The 23,627-nt window shown below is 43.2% G+C and overlaps 1 protein-coding gene across 50 annotated transcripts in view; it reads left to right on the top strand.

Annotated features, from left to right (window-relative positions):
* LOC125712471 (protocadherin beta-16-like) overlaps positions 1-23,194 on the top strand; it is a 108,130-nt gene extending 84,936 nt beyond the window's left edge. For 29 of the 50 annotated variants that reach the window (XM_048982535.1, XM_048982536.1, XM_048982532.1 and 26 more), the window contains 4 exons: positions 14,774-14,829; positions 15,565-15,618; positions 17,694-17,809; positions 21,145-23,194. In XM_048982535.1, coding sequence (XP_048838492.1) covers positions 14,774-14,829; positions 15,565-15,618; positions 17,694-17,809; positions 21,145-21,404 — 486 coding nt within the window. In that variant the 3' untranslated portion in view covers positions 21,405-23,194. Of the gene's footprint in view, positions 1-1,412; positions 3,129-4,406; positions 8,219-14,773; positions 14,830-15,564; positions 15,619-17,693; positions 17,810-21,144 lie in introns of those variants that run through there. The other 21 variants (XM_048982528.1, XM_048982524.1, XM_048982521.1 and 18 more) reach the window with 8 other exon arrangements.
* The last annotated feature ends 433 nt before the right edge of the window (positions 23,195-23,627 follow it).

Raw genomic sequence — 23,627 nt, 5'->3', positions numbered from 1 at the left:
ATGGGTGGAATGATATAGGTATTTTAATAGGTTGTAATTAATAACAGCATAGTTTAAATTATAACGTAATTGTATATCTTCTGAGAAGCGAGTTACTGATATATAATCCACGAATAACCCATACACCTGTTTAATACTTGCACTGTATTCCGTTACTGCATAAGATCATTGCAGGGGTAGGTGGCTCTGATCCTGGAGTGTCGGTATCCAGCAGGTTTTACATCCTACCCTATGAGTTAGTATCTGCCTGGGATCAGATGTGGTTCATCGGAGACCAGGTAGGATGGAAAACCTGCTGGATACCGGCACTCCAGGATCAGGGTTACCTAACCCTAGATCACTGTGTTTAGGCATCGTTATTTCGCAGGGCACGCTGCGGCGTTTCCCACATGTGTCTGTAAGGGCCGCTGTTGGTTAAGGAGGCGAGCAGCGACGGGCTGCATTTCAGTCGCATTGCCCAGGATATTGTATCACTCATAGAGAGTTAAACGCAGTGTGTGCGCGCAATACGGGTGGATCTAGCAGAAACTGGCAAGAGGAAACAGCTCGGACCGTCTCGCATATTTTGCGTATCCTTTCATTAAAAAGAAATGTTACGGAATGAATTTTAATATTATGTACACTGTAAGTTTATTATAATAGGTATATTTACAATGAAGATGCTGCACGATTTTTACAAGGTCGGTATGTTTTTAATACGAAAAATTTAAATGGCGAAAATGGCTTTCAGAAAAAAATCCCAGAATATGAAGGAGCAAATGCTACTCTGGATAATTTTCCTTTCGTTTTATTATGTAACTCATGGACAAATGCGATACTCTATTCCGGAGGAGATGGTGAAAGGCTCCGTCATCGGCGATTTTGCTGCGGATTTGGGGATTGACGTTAAAAGGCTGAAAAGCGGCCGAGCTCGGATCGTTGCCGGAGACAGCAGTCGGTACGTGGAGCTGAACACAGACAAAGGAATACTGGTGGTCAATGAGAGAATAGACAGGGAGACGGTTTGTAATCAAATGTCTCCGTGCAGTTTCAACACTGAGATTATTCTTGAAAATCCAATCCACTTATATAGTGTTTCTATAGAAATATTGGATATAAACGATCATGCTCCAACATTTCCTAAAGATGAGATAAACATTGAGATCAGCGAATCGGCGTTGCCTGGTGCGCGGTTTTTGCTGGACAGCGCTTATGATCCCGATGTCGGTATTAATACCATACAGAGCTACAGTCTGAAACCGACAGATAACTTTGTATTAAAACAGGAGACCCGTTCTGATGGTACTAAATACATTGAGATGATGCTACAATCGCCCGTAGACAGAGAGAAACGGGAGGATTTGTCTCTAACTGTAACTGCTGTAGACGGAGGACACCCACCGAGGTCCGGTGCGATGAAAATAAATGTAAAGGTTTTGGATGTGAATGATAACGCTCCGGTTTTTACTAATAAGCTCTACAGAGCTGCTATCCGAGAGAATTCGCCAAAGGGGACGCTGGTCACAACCGTAAGTGCCAGTGATTCAGATAAAGGTTTTAATGGTGAAGTGTCTTACGTCATTAGACGTATTAAAGATGAGCATAATGGCGTATTTGAAATAGGTGAAAAATCAGGAGAGATTTTTCTTAGAAATAGTATAGATTTTGAAAAAACACAAAAATATGAAATTACCATTGAAGCAAGGGATCACGGTGGTTTTACAGATTCTTGCGCTGTTATAATTAATGTAATTGACGTGAATGATAACATTCCCGTTATAACGTTAACATCATTCACTAATCCAATTTCTGAAGACGCTTCACCCGGAACTACTATTGCAATTATTAACGTTAAAGATGTAGACTCGGGGGAAAACGGTCAGGTGACATGCGTGATTAGTGAAAACAGCCCTCTTGTAATAAAATCATCTCTAATGAATTATTTTACGTTAGAGACTGTGGAAAATTTAGACCGGGAAACGCATGCAGAATATAACATTACAATTACTGCTACAGACCACGGTTCACCTTCTCTCTCCGGTTACAAGACGTTACATATTAGAGTTTCCGATGTGAACGATAATGCACCAGTATTTGAAAAACTGTCCTATGGTGTCAATTTAGTAGAAAACAACACACCCGGTGTTTCCATTTTGACTGTAAAAGCGAATGATCCCGACTGCTGTCAGAACGCGCGCGTCTCCTACCTGCTGGAGGACTCGGAGGTCAACGGTGTGTCCGCCTCTTCTCTCGTGTCAGTAAATGCCGAAAGCGGGGTAATTCACGCCATGCATTCTTTCGATTATGAGAAACTTAAAGAATTTCAAGTTAAAGTTAGAGCTCAGGATGCGGGCTCACCTCCATTAAGCAGAAACGCCACAATTCGAATTATCATCCAGGACCAGAACGACAACGCGCCTCAGATCCTCTACCCAGTACAGACTGGTGGCTTCTCGGTCGCAGAGATGGTGCCTCGTTCAGCTGATGTGGGCTATCTTGTCACTAAAGTGGTGGCCGTCGATGTGGACTCTGGACAGAATGCCTGGCTCTCATATAAACTGCAGAAAGCGACAGACAGGGCGCTGTTTGAAGTGGGCTCACAAAACGGGGAAATCAGAACTATACGCCCGGTGAGTGATAAAGACGCCATGAAACAAAGGCTTACTGTTATTGTGGAGGACAACGGACAGCCGTCTCGCTCTGCTACAGTCAACGTTAATGTGATGGTGGCGGACAGCTTCCCTGAAGTACTCTCGGAATTCAGTGACAATACTCACGAGAAGGATTATAATGACAACCTGACTTTTTATTTAGTCCTGGCTCTGGCTGTAGTGTCCTTCCTCTTCATTTTGTCATTAGTAGTGATTATATCCGTGAAAATCTATAGATGGAGACAATCACGCATCTTTTATCAGTCCAACCTGCCAGTTATACCGTATTATCCAACACTTTACTCAGACGCCGGAGGTACAGGAACTTTACAGCATATGCACAACTACGAGGTGTATATGACGACTGACTCTAGAAAAAGTGATGAGAAATATCTCAGACCGTATCGAGAAACTATGGTTACTTTGGACACTAGTGGAGCTCAGATCCTACAGGAAGTGGAAAAGAATTGGGAAGAAAGTGCGAAATCAGATATACAGGTGAGTAATAAGCCTTCAAACAGTATGATTTAGACAATGTACATTTTACAGTGCTGCCTGACAGTTACATGCAGAGGGGGAGGGGGCTGGGGGTGCCCCTCCGCCCCCTGATGTTCTTGTGCCTTTTTCAATAATAAACGATCCACACCCCCTTGTTCACACCCCTACATCTGCGCATGCTACTGTAGCCTGAGTTTAACATGCTGTTGTCAGTATTTAACCTGGTCAGTAGGTCTATTGCCAAAATCTAACCAATCACAGAGCTAGGATATATCCTGGATGTGACGTAAGTACATCTCAGGACACAAGTACACACTTTAAGCAGTTTATAAAGTTGCCTGTAACTGCAGGAGGGAACCCACAAAACACGGGTAGAGCATGCACTCTCTACACACAAAGTACGTACTTTGATTCATTTTCGCGACTAAAGTGAACATAATACTGCTGCCAACAAAATTTATAAGACGAACATCAACACTATGTTTTAGTTAATATTTCACATTTCTGGTTCTTAAGAACCGGTCTTTACATTGACATACTGTAAAGTCTGCATTTTGTGTTCTCTTATATACACCCTGTAGATTAAGCAGACAAGAAGCATACAGACAGGGGCGGCATGGTGGTGCAATGGTTAGCACTGTTGCCTCACACCTCTGGGACCCGGGCTCGAGTCTCCGCCTGGGTTACATGTGTATGGAGTTTGCATGTTCTCCCCATGTCGTCGTGGGGTTTCCTCCGGGTACTCCGGTTTCCCCCCACAGTCCAAAAATATGCTGAGGCTAATTGGAGTTGCTGAATTGCCTGTAGGAGTGCGTGTGAGTGTGCCCTGTGATGGGCTGGTCCCCCATCCTGGGTTGTTCCCTGCCTCATGCCTATTGCTTTTGGGATCGGCTCTGGACCCCCTGTGACCCAGTAGGATGAGCAGTTTGGAAAATGGATGGATGGATGGATGCATACAGACCCAAACACAATGTGCTTTTAATAGTGGTACATTTTAGCAAAAATAGTGAGGAACAAACAGCTCGAGCCTCGTTGGATATTTTGTCTTCCTTTTGGGGAAAATGTGTTGCAGATTTTATTTTATATCACCTCTGCTATTGGTTTGTTCAGGTTTCTCTGTCACAATACGATTTTGTTCTTTAGGGTTCTGCGGGTTAGGGTGGGTTAGGGCAGGTTAGGGCAGGTTAGGGCGGGTTAGGGCGGGTTAGGGCAGGTTAGGGTGGGTTAGGGCGGGTTAGGGCGGGTTAGGGCAGGTTAGGGTGGGTTAGGGCAGGTTAGGGCGGGTTCGCCCATCATCACAGTGTCGCCAGTAGAAATTCTTTGTCCGCTTGGATTGATCACTGTTGGGTCCTTGAGGAAAGTCCTTACCTTCAAAAGCTACTACAGGGGAGCTAAGTAAATGCCTGAACCCACGCTTCAGTCTTACATACAGCGTGTGTAATTGGAGAGTACAGTGTGAACACACGCTTCAGTCTTACATACAGTATGTGTGTAATTGGAGAGTACAGTGTGAACCCACGCTTCAGTCTTACATACAGTGTGTGTAATTGGAGAGTACAGTGTGAACCCACGCTTCAGTCATACATACAGTATGTGTGTAATTGGAGAGTACAGTGTGAACCCACGCTTCAGTCTTACATACAGCGTGTGTAATTGGAGAGTACAGTGTGAACCCACGCTTCAGTCTTACATACAGTATGTGTGTAATTGGAGAGTACAGTGTGAACCCACGCTTCAGTCTTACATACAGTATGTGTAATTGGAGAGTACAGTGTGAACCCACTCTTCAGTCTTACATACAGTATGTGTGTAATTGGAGAGTACAGTGTGAACCCACGCTTCAGTCTTACATACAGTGTGTGTAATTGGAGAGTACAGTGTAGACACTGAATAATTCCCATGTATCTGTACGAGTATTCAAACAAATGGTAAAATACAGCATAGCTGTGGTACAGTTTTCTAAAAAGTCTGGCGATATACTGCGACAGTTCACTGAATGTGATTGCACGTGGCTGTTTATCACGTGTTCATGAGTTTTAGTCAGTGTTTGGAAAGTAGATATATCACGTGAAGAAACAGTTACAATTAGGTGACTGATAAGGATAGTTAAAGCTTTAAATTTAGAGGATTGCTTGAATTTGCGTTTCACAACATCTATAGCTTCTTTATCACAGTGAAAATTTGAGAAAGTTAATGTTAAAATATATTAAATTCATCAAAGAATTATGTGTTTGTACAGTTGCTAAGTTATAAGTTAGATTTGAGGAAACTTAGGCCTTGTGCTTATTTTCAAAGCATATATTTTACTCTGCCTTGATTCTGCCCAAATGAAGCTGCTAAAGGACTCATTGGTTTAATTAAATCTATTATTATTTTATGATGGACGGGCGGTAACGTTCTGAGGTTCGGCTTAGCGATGCAATAGTTGCTGCTAGCTCTGAGTGCCGCTGTTGGTCAATTTTAGCTATTTCATCTACCGCCTTCCCAGTTACGGGTGTACATGTCACGCAGAAGAGCGTTTGCCGCATCGACTAACCCGAATAAGCAGACGTACAGTCTGTCGCACTGAATGTAAAGCAGCCTTCATTTAGGTATTACGATACATAATGGCCGACGCCTTTAGATCTTCAATGAATTGTTTTACCTTGAATTTATGCTTCGTAATCCTGAGACTCCTGTCTATCTTTGACGGTGGTTGGAAGGTTTCTCGGATATGGAAACGGCAGCATCTTCTGCTCCTCTGTCTCTGCAGAGCAGAGACGGTATTCGGGCAGGTCCGCTATTCTGTGCAGGAGGAAATGGCAAAGGGCTCCTTCGTGGGCAATATCGCACAAGACTTGGGTCTGGACGTGAAACGGCTGAAATCGGGCCGGGCTCGGGTTTTTACGGAAGACGGTCGTGAGTATTTTGGTCTGAATATTGACAAAGGGACGCTGGAAGTGAAAGAAAGGATTGATAGAGAGGAGCTGTGCGGCTCGGTCTCTCCATGCTCTCTACATTTTCAAATCATACTTGACAATCCTATGGAGCTCCATCGCATAGATGTCGAAATATTGGACATCAATGACCATGCTCCAGCTTTCGCGGAAAAGGAAATAGTAATACCGATTAGCGAGTCTGCGATACCCGGCGCTAGGTTTTCATTAGAGAGCGCTAAAGACCCGGACGTTGGTGACAATGCTCTTCAGTCTTATTTACTGAAACCCACAGACCATTTTATATTAAAATTGGAATCCCGTCCCGACGGCACTAAGTATGTAGAAATGCTACTGAAAACAGCCCTAGATAGAGAGAGTCAAGAGAATCTTAATTTAGTCTTGACTGCAATAGACGGAGGAACCCCTCCAAAATCTGGCAATATTAAAATACTTGTGAATATTCTGGATGTAAACGATAATCCGCCGGTATTTACGCAGACAGTGTATAAAGCGTCTTTACAGGAAAATTCAGCTAAAGGAATCGTGTTTTTAACAGTACACGCGGCAGATGCGGACACAGGAACAAACGGAGAGGTAACCTATTCTTTTTCTCAGTCCAGTCATGGCGTGTCTGAAGCATTTAATATAGACCCTATTACTGGGGAAATTTTAGTCAAAGGTAATATTGATTACGAAAGAAATAAACAGTACGAGATAATTGTGAAAGCGACAGATCAGGGTGGCTTAACTGACACTAGCAAAGTACTGATTGATATTTTGGACGTGAATGATAATGCTCCGGTTATAACTGTAATGTCGTTATCAAGTCCTATACCAGAAAACGCTGCGCCAGATACGGTCGTCGCTATGCTGAATATTAAAGACGCAGATTCGGGAAAAAACGGCCAAATTAGATGTTCAATCGATGCCGATTTACCTTTTAGAATAAAGTCGACTTCGTCTAATTTCCACAGTTTAGTTACTGAACGTGTTTTGGATCGTGAAATGGTATCTGAATATAATGTGACAATAACAGCAATTGACGGGGGATCGCCAACATATTCTTCTAAGAAAACGCTAACTTTAAAGATATCAGATATTAATGATAACGCGCCTCATTTTGAGAAACAGTCTTACACCGCTTATGTTATGGAGAATAACATACCGGGTGTATCAATATACTCAGTTAAAGCAGATGACAAGGATTTTGGAAACAATGCCCATATTTCCTACTTACTAGAAGATACTCAGACAAATGGATATTCTGTGTCCTCATATATCTCCGTGAACTCGGAGACCGGTTCTATTCATGGTGTGCGCACTTTTGATTTTGAGCAAATAAAAGAATTTCACATTAGAATTACAGCTCAGGATGCAGGCTCTCCTCCATTAAGAGGAAATGCATCAGTTCACATTATCATCCAGGACCAGAATGACAACGCGCCTCAGATCCTTTACCCAGTACAGACTGGTGGCTCCTCGGTGGCAGAGATGGTGCCTCGTTCAGCTGATGTGGGCTATCTTGTCACTAAAGTGGTGGCCGTCGATGTGGACTCTGGACAGAATGCCTGGCTCTCATATAAACTGCAGAAAGCGACAGACAGGGCGCTGTTTGAAGTGGGCTCACAAAACGGGGAAATCAGAACTATACGCCCGGTGAGTGATAAAGACGCCATGAAACAAAGGCTTACTGTTATTGTGGAGGACAACGGACAGCCGTCTCGCTCAGCTACAGTCAACGTTAATGTGATGGTGGCGGACAGCTTCCCTGAAGTACTCTCGGAATTCAGTGACAATACTCACGACAAGGATTACAATGACAACCTGACTTTTTATTTAGTTCTGGCTTTGGCTGTAGTGTCCTTCCTCTTCATTTTATCTTTAGTAGTGATTATATCCGTGAAAATCTATAGATGGAGACAATCACGCATCTTTTATCAGTCCAATCTGCCAGTTATACCGTATTATCCAACACTTTACTCAGACGCCGGAGGTACAGGAACTTTACAGCATATGCACAACTACGAGGTGTACATGACGAATGACTCCAGGAAGAGTGACTGTAAGTTTGTCAGACCGAGCAGTCAGAGCGTTTTAATGGTGGATCCTAATTCTGCTGAGATAATGGAGCGCACACTGCGTGAAAAGAACATTATGGATGAGAATGATTTGGTAAGTTGCAAGTCATTTTGGAATATTGATTGTTATTATCGTTCTTGTTTGTCCTTTTACATGCTATCTAATAATATTAGATATATTAGATGAATTATGTGCACGACTATGAGGTGTGTATGACGACTAACTCCAGGAAGAGTGACACCCTGTATGTAAGACCTTGCTGTGACAGCACTTTAAACGCTGTTAGGAGTGACATTGGCACTATATATGCTGCTGGAAAACGGAGTGGAGAAAGCTGGCTCATCTATAAAGGTGAGGGTTAATTGTTGTTTTTGCTACATTAATGCATATTCTAACAAATCGACATGGCTAATACCTACATGTAGGAGGCCTAAATATTAAACAAACACACATTTCTGTTTTTGTTCAGACTAGTAAACCATTTCGATAATCAAGATGTTCCAAACAAAAACACTGAGGACTGAAATTCGCTTGGAAGCCATAGATGATTCAGTAGCTTTACATTTAAGTACTTTACTTTCATTGTCCAGAAATTAGAACGGCATGTAGTGTATTTCTCTATATGAACCACAAGTGTTGAATGGTTGGTCATATTTAGGCGAACTTCACATCAAAACACTGTCAGAAAATGGTTTGGTCAGACTTGTTGCCGCAAGAAACATGCTGAAAGACCGAACGTGTTTTACACTGAAAAATTAGTGATCATTTTTTAAATGGTGGCGTGTTCATTGTGGAGCCTAAATGACTGTCCACTGGGCGAGCTTCCGTAGGGGACAGTGAGTCTGTGTGATCTGACGCTGAGAGAACACATGTGGCTGTGCATAAATGGTGAACATATATGTGAGGAGATGCGTAAGTGCAGCTATAGTTTCAAGATTATTCTGGAAAATCCAGTGGAATCAGGTGATGTCACAATGGAGACAACAGATATTAATGACAGCAGTGTTGATTTTCTACACTGACAGAAAAAAGTACGAATTTGTACCTTTGAGGGTACAATTCCTTGACACTGGGATTATACCCTCAAGGGTCTGCCACTTGTACCCTAGCTGTAAGTGAATGTGCCTTTTAATCTAATTTAAGATACAAATATCGACTCTGAGAAACATGTTTGTATCATTGGAGGTACATCAGTGTTCTTTAACAAAACTGTATTAGGGCTGTACCTTTTTTTCTGACAGTGTAAGAAGTAAAATCTAGGGTATACTTTGTCTTATAAAGGGTAATGGACAACAGTATGAATATGCTACGCAGAGAGAGACTGACTCCACCTTGGGGCCCATATATATATATATATGGGGCCCCCCTGTCTTGTATTATTTTGATTGAGTTATAGCTGCAGTTCACCCTACAAATATATGAGGTCATCAATGTTGGGAAATAGATCATTGACAGCGATGTTTCAGGTGTGAGTGGAGGCAAAGGACCGTGGCAGACTGCAGCAAAATCATTAGTGACAATGCTGATGTCAATGGTAACATCCATAATAAAAATGATGATATAATTCTCCAGCACACTGGCTGAAGACTCAGTGCTTGGTATCTTTATACCTATGATTAATGTACAAGTACTTAACCCTGGGAACAATGATAAAGTAGCGTGTGACATGGATTCCTTCTTTTGGAGGCTTCATTTGGCCTCTCGCACGCAAAGAGATGCTCATGGTACAAACTCCAGATGTGAATTATCATGTTTGGATGCTTGAAAGAAAAAAAAATGCATATTTTGTCTACGCACTTAGAGATAAGACCCAATCCATGTAATTTTACTGAGCGAAAGATCTGGAAGTTAATATCCATCTATGTCATTGTATAGATGCTATAACAAAAACAGAGTGTTCCATTGTGGCATTTTAGAAAGTAGCAATATCAGAAATCCTGAGCAATAACACTCCTCAGATCCTCTTCTAAATACAGACTGGCAGTACTGGGCTGCTTTAGGTGGGCTGAAATGAAGCAGAATGATCAGATTACATTGTATTATATTAGATGAATGTATTTATGACCTACAGTCGTATGGCATGCAGTAAAATGCGAAGCTGCCTGAGTATTAGATAGTGCAGGAAAAATAAAAAGGCAAAATGCAGAGATACATACACAGAACCAGTAAATTGTTGTAACTGTGCAAATGAAATACATTATAGAATTTAAAAATGCGTAGTATTTATAAAATTACAGGTCCTTGTGCACAGATAATACTGAAGAAATTGTATTAGACGTGTGAATTTAAACGCCTGGAGGCCAGGGAATGAGATGTCCTTCCAGTGCTCTCTGTTCTTACTCCGTGACGATGTTCTCGCTTGCCAGACCTCAGCCGGCCCTCCCAGCACTGCGCGATGTTACTATCCTGCAGGGTGGGGAGAGTGTGCAGTGGTGCCGTGCGCCGCTGAACGTGGCGGCTTCTGCTCGGCTTTGTGATCTCGGACGGAGCGATTATCATACCAGGCCACATTGCTCGCTGACTGGATGCTTTCTATAGGACACATGCAGTATAAAACGTTTTTAAGGTCACAGGGGAAAATCTGGATTTCCGCAGTAGCCTAAGGTGATACAAATGTCCGCAGGCCTTTGTGGTCTGAGCTTGAGGGTGCATTGAGCTGTCCCCTCCCCCAACTGGCACATCGTTAATAATAAGAGGGGTACAGGCCCTCAGCTGCTTACATCTTAAACTCCCCAACCATATCCTTGGTCTTGCAAACGTTCGGTGAGAAGCAGTTAGCCTGATGGGCACATTCAGCTGAACCGTCTGTTGCAGTGCGACGTCCAGCCATGTCCTTATTATCGCAGCTCAGACCATCGGATGACTTAACATAACAATGAGATCAGGACAGAACCTTGTAAGGCGTCTGAATTAAGGATGATATAAAAAAAAAATACAGCAGCCCTTTCAGCACCTGGGGATTTCCTTCACTGTAAGGAAATCTATAGAATCCATTTACAGAGGGAGACCCGAGGCCCGCAGCTTGGAGGTTTCTCTGGCGGGGATTAAGGTGAATGAAAGCTGAACTGAGGACCAGCGTTCAGGCCGTTCTGGAAATGTAGTGCAATTCCAGTGCAAATCAGGAAATGTAACTGGAGTTGAGATTGGGGAAAAAATGTATGGGGGAACAGAATTGAATTCAAATTTCAGGGAGATTTAAATTCCAACTCCAGTTCCATTTCCTGATTTGGATTGAAATTGACAAATGCATTCTGGAATGAGCTCAACCCTGCTGAGGATTACAGATACTAATGTAACATAATTCCCCCTGATAGTGTCGAGGTGCCAGAGAGTGGTGTGCAGGACATGGGAGAAGGCGTCATCAGTGGACCTGTTCCGAATGATCGGCGAACTGACATAGTTTAAGGGTGCTGATAATAGAGGGAGTAGAGTAAATATCTGATACGTCTTCAGGGAGGTCAGTGCTTCTCAGTGGTTATTAATCAGCAAAGTAGTGTTTTTGGCATTTGGCATCTGAACAATGTAAACAGAATGTCTTGGACATCATTCAAATGAGTGAGTCGTCCCCATTTAGTATCACTCACAGCTCTTCTTAGAGACCAGGAAGTAATCGGCCATGGTTGCTGACCTAAATCCAGCATCGTACACAGCGGCACAAACACTCATAGCATCTTGGTGGTTTTTGATTTCACTTTATTCCCAGCAAGAATTCAAATGACAGCTTGACTTTTTCTTTATTCCTGGTTGTGGTTGTAGAGTCTTTCCGGTTCCTATTATAATTAGTAATAATTCATGTAAAATATTTAGATTTTAAGATTATAAATATTGATGGATTGCTGAAACTTAATCTTATATTGCCTTTTATAATTGCAATCTCCTAATTATATCATATTATCTAACCCTTTATGCAGTTTCAGGAGGTGCTAGAATTGATATGCACGAGGCTTTGACTCCGGGGAGCGTGTCATCGAGTATGTAAGACCTTGTAGTCAGAGCAAATGTGAAATGTGATATGAATGACTCAGAGTCAGTCCTGCAGGGTAAGAGACATATAGATATAGAATATAAATTTGTGCTATGTCTAAAGGGTGAGAATTATGTTCCAAATTATCATCTTTGATATCCTTACCTTGCGCTTACCAAAAAATCTCTAGGTAACACATATGAAAAAAAACTTTAATTAATATATTTGATATTGCAAATTATTTTTTAAATATGTGATCCAGCATGAAAAATGTTGCTAAACTCGGTAAATGGGTTTCACTGTTTCTACTTCCCCATTAAGGGCATTTGGATACTGGGATTGCAGACACAGTGGTAAAACATTGTGTGTATTAAACGTCTGTGAGGGTAAAAGGTCCATCGTGATACATACACAATGCACTTAGGGCTGCACGCTTGGGGCTTCCTGAAGGATTCTATCCCTGTGCATCCTCCACAGAAAGTAGCAGGCAGGCAGGAGAGCAGGGGTGTGTCGCCATGGCAACGGACCGATTCTGCTCGCGGACTGTGCCACTGTAGGAGACTGAAGCAGGGGGTGCACGATGAATGCAAGATGGGGGGGGGGTTTGAAAGCCAGATAATTGTCTTCATTTGTCTATCATTCTACCTATCTATCGATCTAATAAAACATCCATCCATCCATCCATCCATCCAGCTTCTGCATTGTTCATCCAGGGTCGCTGTGAGCCAGGAACGGTTCCCAAGGGAACACACACAAAATGGGTCATTCACAGATGCCAGCAGCATCTAGCAGCATATCTGCAGGAGGATAATGGAGTGTATACAAGCATGAATTTAACTACCAGAGGGCACTAAAATGTCCACTATATAACCAGAAATGAATTAGAAAAACAAATATATCAGTTTCCTTTTTGTATTTTGTTTCTTTGCTACTCTTATTTGTAATTTATGGTTACATTCAGAAATTCAGTCGTATATAATGTACGAGGAAAATATTAGACCACTGTTTTTTTTTTTTTTAAATGTCTGTTTAAAAATGCGCCTGAATTCAATGATGTCTGTACAATGGTGCATGCGATGCTTCCAGGCAATGCGGTGGGGCTCTGCGCATGCGCAGCAGTCTGTCGGGTGCTGTTCGCCGCGATGGTGCTGAAACAGAGAGCGCACACACGATCACTTGAGCAGTCTAAAAGGGTTATAGGAAAGAAATGTCCCATGTCGTATTACCACTGTAATTATTATTATTTATTTACCTATTGCCACGCCTCCTGATTGTGCCTTTAATGTTAATTTTCCCTGGCAGCAGCTCTCCATTGCTGCAATGGTGATGCATAATGAGAAGGTTTTATTGTTGCTGGGGGAAAGGGAGCGCCGGCGACGTTTCTGGGTTCTGATTGGCTGCCGGGCAGTACCAATGACATCATTCCCACGTGAAGACGTGGGTTTGTTTTTGTAGGTTAGAAGCAAGATTTATTTCTGGTTGAAGGGAGTTTGAGCGTCGAATCCTCCCTAGTCACGTGATTCAGGACAGATACTGTGTATGTGTTCATTCTGAAGTAGAAATATGAAATATAATCGCATCACGTACTTAATAATCGCCGCAATAGCTGTCTAGACTTTCAAACATTGCAGTCTTCTCTTTACGAGGATGAAGAACATTGTGTTACGAGCAATTGCGATAATAAAATTGTTTGCATGTGCTTCTTTGGACACTGATTCATGTTTTCTCATAACTATGAATAAAAGACGTGTGTGAGAGAGGGAAAGAGAGAGAGAAAGAGAGAGACTCTTTTATCAGCTAGCCTGGTTATGGCATTAGTCCAGTTAAAACTACTGAAATGTAAATGTAAAGAATTCGGTACGTATTCCAAATTTTGCCCCCTGGTGGTGAGATGAACCTGAAGCAGGTGCAAACGAACACCATTCGCTTCCTATGCTTCCTGTACGCTGGACACTTGGAAGATCGGAATCAGAATTAAACAATCACTTCTGACAATTCTTTTATTATTATTATTATTATTGTTAATATTATTACTACCGTCTATAACTCTGAGAGTATTCATACAACATTTAGTTTTTTATTGTTTTTTTTTATATAAATGGCTGTGCAGTGCAGGGTTTTGTTCACTAACACTGTAACATCATGCCTGGACACAGTGCTGTGGGTTTCATTCCCTGGTTCTGTGTGCAGCTTGAGATGGTCTTTTCCCTGTGCATCGTACTTCCTGTGATGGGCTCCAAGCTCAGTGTGACCCTAAGCTGGTTGCGCGGGTTTTGGACGATAGATAAGTCATTTGTTTTTATGAATATAATTATCCCTGTTACTTTATGTGAACTACATTTTCCTCACTCATGCACATTCAAACAATGCTACCGATATTTGGAGCTAGTATTACTGTGGAGGTTATGGATGTGGATAACAGTGCTTTCCAGTTTCGATAAACCTGGGTAATTTAATTTATTTTATTTTATTTTTTGGGTTGGGGGGCAGTGCACAGGATTCTGGTACCAGTATATACTCATCTTAGATTTTCCTTTGCAGCTCAAATGTCTGTGATAACTATGCAACCAAGTCCCTCTAGGTTCTGTGGGATGTAACACTCCTGACCAGCAAGTCCGGGCCACAACCTGAAGCCTATTCAGTCTGACAGAACCCTTCAAATGTTCTTGTATCTTTTCATACAGAACCCATCCAACACAGAATGGCATTTCGCCCAGAACCAGAGACCTGGACCCAGTGGGTGAGTGTGCCGTCATACATTTCAGTTTTTGCTGTATCCATTCATTCCAATACACACAAAAAGAATGAGAACATGCACATGGAAATAATACAGATGTTTATATTCATATCTTTGTGGGGACTCTGTAATCCCAACACTGACAACCTTAACCCCTACCCAGCCATAACCGTAACCATTAGTAACTAAACAAAATGCAAGATTTTTGGCATTTTTAATTTTTTTGCTTGCAGTCAAACATTTTTGCAAAATTGAATTTCCCCTTTTGGTCCCCACAACATCAAAGTAACACATTTTTATCACATCGTGGGGACATTTGATCCCCTAATTTAATATATACATAACCCACCCACTCACATACACACACACCCACATACACACACACACACACACACAGTGCTCTACTGCTTGAGGTTGTGGTAGCATGTCAGCTTAGTATATATTAACAATTTCCTGCACACAGGGTTCCCGTGTTAAGGGTTGTGCTACCATGCTAGCACATTTAGCCCAACCCATTTACCACATTCAGTACTCCAGTGTACTGGGGGTGCACTAGCATGCTAACTCAACACTTAACCTTACAGCACCACTTAACCCAGCTGATGTGATGTATCTAATAATAATAATAATAATAATAATCATAATAATAATAATAATAATAATAATAATAATAAACTGCTTGGCGGATTAGGACCCTTTGGTTGGACTATTCCTGAATTCCTGTCCTCTGTGTTTCAGTAAGAACAGGTTCCACACTACACAGGAGAGGTCGGCTCCCTATGGGATAATGAGGTATACTAGAGTAGCTGAAGTGATGATCTGTGTATATGTTTTGTTCAGTGGGGCTGGCTAGGCTTGGCTAGGCTGCTCAGTCTGTGCCCGTAGGGGAGTCTCTGCGTCTGTCATTCTGCCTTCTGCTTTCTGAGTGATTTCTATGTGCTGGGGTTGCTGTGATGGCAATAATGTGTCCACATACTGATTCTGCACAAAAATAACACTACAAATGGCAGAAATGTACTCCAAAATCACACTGGAGTTTCTGTGTTTGCGTGGACTTTGTTTATATATATATTTTTGCTTTTTTTACCGGGATTAGCCCATTGATGACTAAAATATGATGAATATTGGTGTAACTCATCTGACTGGCTCTAGCCACAGTTATCATCTCGTACTGAATGGTAAGGATGTTCATATCGTCGCTGCCCAGCGAAAACCATATATATGCACTTTTTGACGGCTAACTTTTTACTACAAATGGAATATGCCCACTGTCTACTTAGAGCATTTGACATTTAGTGGAACAAAATATTTATTAGGATTTAACTAATATTAATGTTTGTAGTAGTTACCATTAACATCTTAACACTGATTGCTAGATAGCTAGCTAACTAGCATAATTGGTAATAGTGAATATAAAGTGAGATTAGTTGGTGTCTGGTTGACGCTGACATATTTTCTTCTCTAACAATAAGTTCAGTGACGGCTCAGTACAGATTGGTTTGTATTTGTGGCGTTATGGGTGTCTCATTAGGTTTATTTAAAGTAGTTTCTGAAAAGAGTGTTTTTTTTCATGCTGGAGTAACGTGTTTTTCATTGGATAGCGATCCTGTGTTTCTTCAAGGGGAACCTGCTGAACATACACTCAGTTGGCACTTTGTTAGGTACAGCTAGCTGGTAGTGGGTAGCGCCCACTTTCCGGAACCACACTGAAGGCAGACGAGTTCTGAGAATCTATTCTGCACCCTGCTCTTGTACTGAGCAGTTCATTTTTCAATTTGGGCCTTTTTATTACTTTAACAAATGGGGCCTCTCTCATTGGCAAGGTGCTTCTGCCCACAATAATTGCCATTAGCCAGAAGAATTCTTGCTCATCACTCCATGTTCTGTATGAAAAGACTCCATGTTTCTGATAAGATGAAATCACCATCTGTGGCACTAACAGTCACAGTCGCATTCAGAACCGCATCATCGGGCATCTTAGCTGTTTATAATGCCAAGTGTAGCAGTAAGTGGACTATCTAACTCTGTCTGTGAGCTGTATGTATTCTGTTGCAGCTGTTTGAAGGAGCATGCTGTTTGTAAGCAGATGTGTAAGCAGGTCTGCCTGACATACTGGTTGCCGAGTTTATGTGATGTAGTCAGGATATATAGGAAATCCCTCACCAGTATGGCTCCTTAGACCAGTAAGCTGGTTTATTTGTAATGGTATGATTGTAGTGCTTGATAAGTCAGTAAGTGCTGTGATGGTAAGAGTGATTTTATTCTCAAAATGTGGAAATTTGGCCTGAATATACCTTAATAAGCATATTGAGTAACAATGGTAGCATAAATGCTAAGCAGTGGTTTATTGTGTCTTACTCTAAAGCTAAAATAGTCAGAGGCTATGGGATATAATACATATATATGCATGCATAAATATACCACTGCGTTAGTTACTGAGAGCGTCGAGTGTGAGATGGTATTATTTTTCTTGTTGGTGATAGAGCTGTGTTACCTTCTGTTAGTTTGAGGCGGCCGTCATAATTATGGACGCAGCAGCCGTTGGGTTGGTGCTCAGTGAGTGAGGAGGGATTTCGGGGTTTTCTGCCTGCACTCCGACTGACGCTCACGGGCTGAGCACTGGCCGCTCCATACAGACCACGGTCACCGTCGATGACAGACACACAGGCGTCACACAGGGCTTCCTGCGGCTGTCAGCACTGTCTGATCACAGCTCTCCTCCCTCTGCCTGCTTTGTTTGCTTCCACCTATCATTTCTTCTCTCTATTGTCGCTCTAACTACAAAACCGAGAGTGCGTTGATCATTTGTGTGTGTGTGTGTGTGTGTGTGTGCTGAAATGATATATTAATGCCCAGTCTCCCCCCAGAGCCGGGCCCAGCCCTGATGAATCGGGTGTCCCCATGTCTGGAACGGCAACCGGCCCGTGGCCTAACCCCCCCACAGAGGCTGAGCAGCTCCAAGCCCTGATGGCAGCTGCAAACGGTAAGTGTCCGCAGAACCTGCTCCATCTCTCTGTCTCCTCGTTTCCTCTTTGTCTCTCTCCCACAAGGTATCTTTCACTTCCTGTCTCGCTCGCTCTCTCTCTCTGCCCTGCCTTCCCTGTGTCCCTCCCACTCCTTGCCTCTCCCCCCCCCCACCTCAGTGACTCTCCCTCTCCCTAAAAATCAGATTTCTGCATCAGAATGACGCACATGCACCATATGAATAGATCAGTCAGCCAGCCGCACGCCAACACGCTCACAGGACAGTGCTAGCATTCGACAGTGTTACAGTGCGCTCTGTAGCCTGTAAAATAATACAGTCACTCAAATATATAAATGTAGATTTTCTGGACTGCTGTGACATATGTGCTGGTAAAGCCTGGAGTGCCCTTCATCACCCACTGCCGTTCTTTGGGGTCGTGTGCTTAAGATCTGGCACAACCAGGCGTGATGGTACTGCGAGAAAAGGGTCCGTACTGCAGTTTGGTCCATACTGCAGTTTGGTCCATACTGCAATTTGGTCCGTACTGCAGTTTGGTCCATACTGTAATTTGGTCCGTACTGCAGTTTGGTCCATACTGCAATTTGGCCCGTACTGTAATTTGGTCCATACTGCAATTTGGTCCGTACTGCAGTTTGGTCCATACTGCAATTTGGCCCGTACTGTAATTTGGTCCATACTGCAATTTGGTCCGTACTGCAGTTTGGTCCATACTGCAATTTGGTCCGTACTGCAGTTTGGTCCATACTGCAATTTGGTCCGTACTGTAATTTGGTCCATACTGCAATTTGGTCCGTACTGCAGTTTGGTCCATACTGCAATTTGGCCCGTACTGTAATTTGGTCCATACTGCAATTTGGTCCGTACTGCAGTTTGGTCCATACTGCAATTTGGCCCGTACTGTAATTTGGTCCGCACTGCAGTTTGGTCCATACTGTAATTTGGTCCGTACTGCAATTTGGTCCGTACTGCAGTTTGGTCCATACTGTAATTTGGCCCGTACTGTAATTTGGTTTGTACTGCATCCTTAAAATTAGCTTAGCACTGCTGTTAGCATAGGACAGTGGCTCCCAACCCTTTTTAATCCCAGGACCCCCTGTATCCAGGAAAACACGTTTGGACCCCCTACATTGTTCTGCAATATAGAAAAATTGTCATTAATATATACATTTTAATTTGGTTACACTGCCAAGCAATGTAATTTCTTTTAAATGTGACTTAAGCAAGGTGTCAGTCCCCCATGTCCAACAGCATTCTGTTTATACTCAGTTCATAATATTGATCTCAAAACAGCAGGTAAATGTTTATGAGCAAGAAAATTAAAAACCGAAACCATTTGACATGGATCTTCCTGAAATTCCATCTGTTAAAGTCCCCAGTGATGTTGGAGTCCTCGTTCTCATATTCGGTGAAGTTTGACAGCCCCCCCTCCACTGCTGTACTGGTATTTCCCTGTGGGGGGGGGGGGGGGGTAGGGCGTATTAAAAGAGGTCAGAAAAACAGTGGAAATTTTCAGCAGTTAAAATAGGCGACAATTAGTCATTAGCAATGCCAGGTCTAGGGAACATTATCGAGACACAGTCAGGATGTACAGGCCCCACCCTCTCTTCTCTGCATCCGTCCTACTCTGTCACGTACTCTTCTGCCTTTCCAGTTCTCTCACTGTACCTCGTTCTCTGTGTATCTTCCTCTGTGTACTGAGGGGGTGTCCTTGTAACTACATCATTTCGTCTTCTCGCAAACAGAGTGGCTAGGATCAGTCACCCAGGGAGACCTATCTTTAGCGCAGCTGAGAGCGAACAGGAGTATGTCTGTACCTCCTTTCCCTGAACTGTTACTGCCAAAGGAGAGCAAAGTACATTACGTATGTGAGCATGTGCCTTGGGACAGACTGGAATCCCAGCCTTGGTTGTCACTGGCCTTGAACCCTGTGGTCCAACCTCATCTTCTAATGTATGAGCTGTTACAAAAGATGGATGAGATAAAAAAAAATTATAGGTTATATAGTTACTCAGGTAAAATGTAGAATTGTCCTAGTCAATATACCTCCTGTTATAAAAATGTAATAGTGTATGTGCACATATGAGGGAAAACCGAGATAATCAACATCAAAATGAGATACAGGCCATGTTAGGGTGACAGCAGTGACTGTGTGTACAGGGCAGCATGTTAGGGTGACAGCAGTGACTGTGTGTACAGGGCAGCATGTTAGGGTGACAGCAGTGACTGTGTGTACAGGGCAGCATGTTAGGGTGACAGCAGTGACTGTGTTTGCTCAGGGCAGCAAGTTAGGGTGACAGCAGTGACTGTGTTTGCTCAGGGCAGCATGTTAGGGTGACAGCAGTGACTGTGTTTGCTCAGGGCAGCATGTTAGGGTGACAGCAGTGACTGTGTTTGCTCAGGGCAGCATGTTAGGGTGACAGCAGTGACTGTGTTTGCTCAGGGCCGCATGTTAGGGTGACAGCAGTGACTGTGTTTGCTCAGGGCCGCATGTTAGGGTGACAGCAGTGACTGTGTTTGCTCAGGGCAGCATTTTAGGGTGACAGCAGTGACTGTGTTTGCTCAGGGCAGCATGTTAGGGTGACAGCAGTGACTGTGTTTGCTCAGGGCAGCATGTTAGGGTGACAGCAGTGACTGTGTTTGCTCAGGGCAGCATTTTAGGGTGACAGCAGTGACTGTGTTTGCTCAGGGCAGCATGTTAGGGTGACAGCAGTGACTGTGTTTGCTCAGGGCAGCATGTTAGGGTGACAGCAGTGACTGTTTGCTCAGGGCAGCATGTTAGGGTGACAGCAGTGACTGTGTTTGCTCAGGGCAGCATGTTATAGTGACAGCAGTGACTGTGTTTGCTCAGGGCAGCATGTTAGGGTGACAGCAGTGACTGTTTGCTCAGGGCAGCATGTTAGAGTGACAGCAGTGACTGTTTGCTCAGGGCAGCATGTTAGGGTGACAGCAGTGACTGTGTTTGCTCAGGGCAGCATGTTAGGGTGACAGCAGTGACTGTGTTTGCTCAGGGCAGCATGTTAGGGTGACAGCAGTGACTGTGTTTGCTCAGAGCCGCATGTTAGGGTGACAGCAGTGACTGTGTGTGTTACACACCAAACATATTTCACCCTGTGAGGTTATTTATTTCCATGGTTAACTAACTCATATGGAGACACCCATCCATCTGTCCGTTCATCCGTCCATCCATCCTTCCATCAATAATTGCATATTCAAGGTTCCTATCCCTGGGAATGAGACAGGGGTCACCCTGCAATATGTCAGAGTTTTGGTCTGTGTCTTTCTTTTCCACTTGATGCTCCTCACACCCCTCCCTTTCCTTCCCCCCCACTTAGAAGCGAATGAGGCCAGTGGCCCCCACCTCAGACCCGGCACTATGGGCCGCTGTGGCCCCCAGTTCGCCATGCAGCACATGCCAGACTACCGGCAGAACGTCTACATCCCCGGCAGCACTGCCACCCTCCTGGCCGCTTCCCCGCAGCAAGCCCTGCCCCCTCCCCAGGAGCAGGGGCCACCTCCCATCCAGGCTGAGCCCCCCAAGCCAGCTCAGACTCCTGCCAGCAAGAAGAAGTCGGCCAAAAAGGACAAGAAATAAAAGCTGCGGAACAATGTCGCTGGGTTCCGGCTCCCCGTCGCGCTTATATGTCGAGCCCGGCTCAGTTTAATCTCCCCATTCAGTTCAGTCTAAATGTAACTTTCCTGACTGGAACTTATCTGGTCATGCTGGGTTCATATGCTCATTCTTAACTGTGCATCAGTCTCTATTTCCAAGTTTGCTTGGTGCGTGTAACTTACTGTATGATTATGACAGGGCTTCGTAACCGCAGAGGGTGGTTAAGCACGAGAAGATTAATGGAGAAATGAAATGTGTTCGGATGGATCTGAAGGTTATGAAGCTCAGGGGTGTTAGATGTTCCAGTGTTAGTGTGAAGATTTTTACTTACAGATTTGCATCGCATTAAACAAGTAAAATGATTTAAGAAATGCTTACTGAAGACGAGAACGGCGCTGTTTTGAGTTTCCTAGAGAGCAAGCACAGGGTTTTTCACATTTAAACCCGCAGATTTTAAAACATGCATTTTTGTTACAAAGAGAGCACGTGTGACTTGCCAGACGTTTTTTTTTCTGTCGTTTCTTGGAAGAATAGTTCAAATAAATCCATAGCTCTTGTGGCGAAGAGAAGAACGTGGCTTATATGTGTCTATTAACGTTAAATCTGACGCAGGTTTGCTTTGTTGCTAATGTTAGTCGAATTGAAAGTTAGTCGTGTGGGCTGAGTTGAGTTGAAAGATGTGGCTTTGGGACAGCTTTGTTCAAATGTTGTGGGATTGTAGCTCGCGCCTGTTGGCGGCTCTGCGGCACCGATGACGCGACACGCGAGATGCCAGCCAGGTTGGCCTCTCCCCTTGCTCACTCTGCATGTTGCATAAATCTGCTTGTTTTATAAGGCCCACCTGGCCTCCCACCCGCTGTTCGTCACACTCCTCCACACGCTACGCTAGTGCATGCTGCTAACATGATTCGCATGGACAGGGTGTGCTTCTTGTTTCGTGGACGTATAAGGAAGAGCGGTTGCTGGTCTGTCTGGAGAAGCTCACTCTCTCCTCAGTCTGTACCAGTAAATGATGGAGCCTCTGAACTCCTGATCTGTGGACAGAATTGTCTCTTTCGGTGAGACTCTGGAGTACAGACCAGGGTCGATAAGCCCTGGGACAGACACGAGGACTGAGGACAGACCAGGACAGATATGGCCTGGGACAGACACGAGGACTGAGGACAGACCAGGACAGATATGGCCTGGGACAAAGACAGACTATGTACACGTATCCCAGAGTGCCATTACTGCTTTCGCTTAGTGTAAAACGGTCAGTGACACACGTTGCCTATATCACAATGATCCTTCACTCTTACACCCTAACATGTACTACTGGAATGTTAGCTTATTTTTAAGTAAAAGAAAAAAATGAAACAAAAAAAAAACTTCATATAAATTGTGAAAATATAGTGAAAACCTGGAATTCACAGACTAACACCACATGTAAATAAATGTCAACCTTGCAAAAAGCAGAAAAAGTAGTTAGAAACATCGAATGTGTTGTGCATATTTTTGTGTTTATTGAACTATGTAGTGAAAAATAATCCGAAAAAGGCTAAAGGTTTCAGTTGTTTATTTCTCATGTGTCGGTGATTTTGGTTTCCTGTTTCGTTTTGTGCATTTGAATCACCTGTTTAAATGGATATAAACGGCTGATTAGTCTCTTCAGTATTCTAATGAAACCACTTTTTAACGACTAACTCAGTGTTACATTTATATGCTAATAGTTAAAATGCTGTTTATTTTCTCCTTTACCTGAAATTCAAAAATAAAGTTTCTTCTTCAAACTGCTCATTGTAGCGCTCCCTGTTATTTATAAAGTTGTAAAGATTTGAAGTATATTTCATTACAACACCAGCCATTCCTACCCTTATCTAAAGCCATGTGTTTTCTCCTGAGCATGTTTTTGTGCCATTCTGCATGTGTTTCTGTGTGATTTATGAGAATTCTTTGATCATGACTTTACATGTCCAGCTATAACAAACAGACTTTCCAGATCTTTCCAAAGACAGTACAGATTGTCGGGATACAAGCTGAAGTACGATCCTTGCTGAATTTAACTGAATAATAATAATATTAATAAAGCAATTGGGGTCCAGCAGCTGCATCACTGCTTGGAACCTAAATAATAAGCCTTTCATCCATTTTCTTGAATACGCCTCAGCATGTTTTTGCACTGTGGTGGGAAACTGGAGAACCTGCAGGAAAGCCTGGGAATAACAC

Source organism: Brienomyrus brachyistius, chromosome 18 (assembly GCF_023856365.1).
Source record: "Brienomyrus brachyistius isolate T26 chromosome 18, BBRACH_0.4, whole genome shotgun sequence".
Taxonomy (NCBI): Eukaryota; Metazoa; Chordata; class Actinopteri; order Osteoglossiformes; family Mormyridae; genus Brienomyrus; species Brienomyrus brachyistius.
The sequence above is the reverse complement of the archived record's forward strand: the minus strand, read 5'-3'. Positions and strand labels throughout refer to the sequence as shown.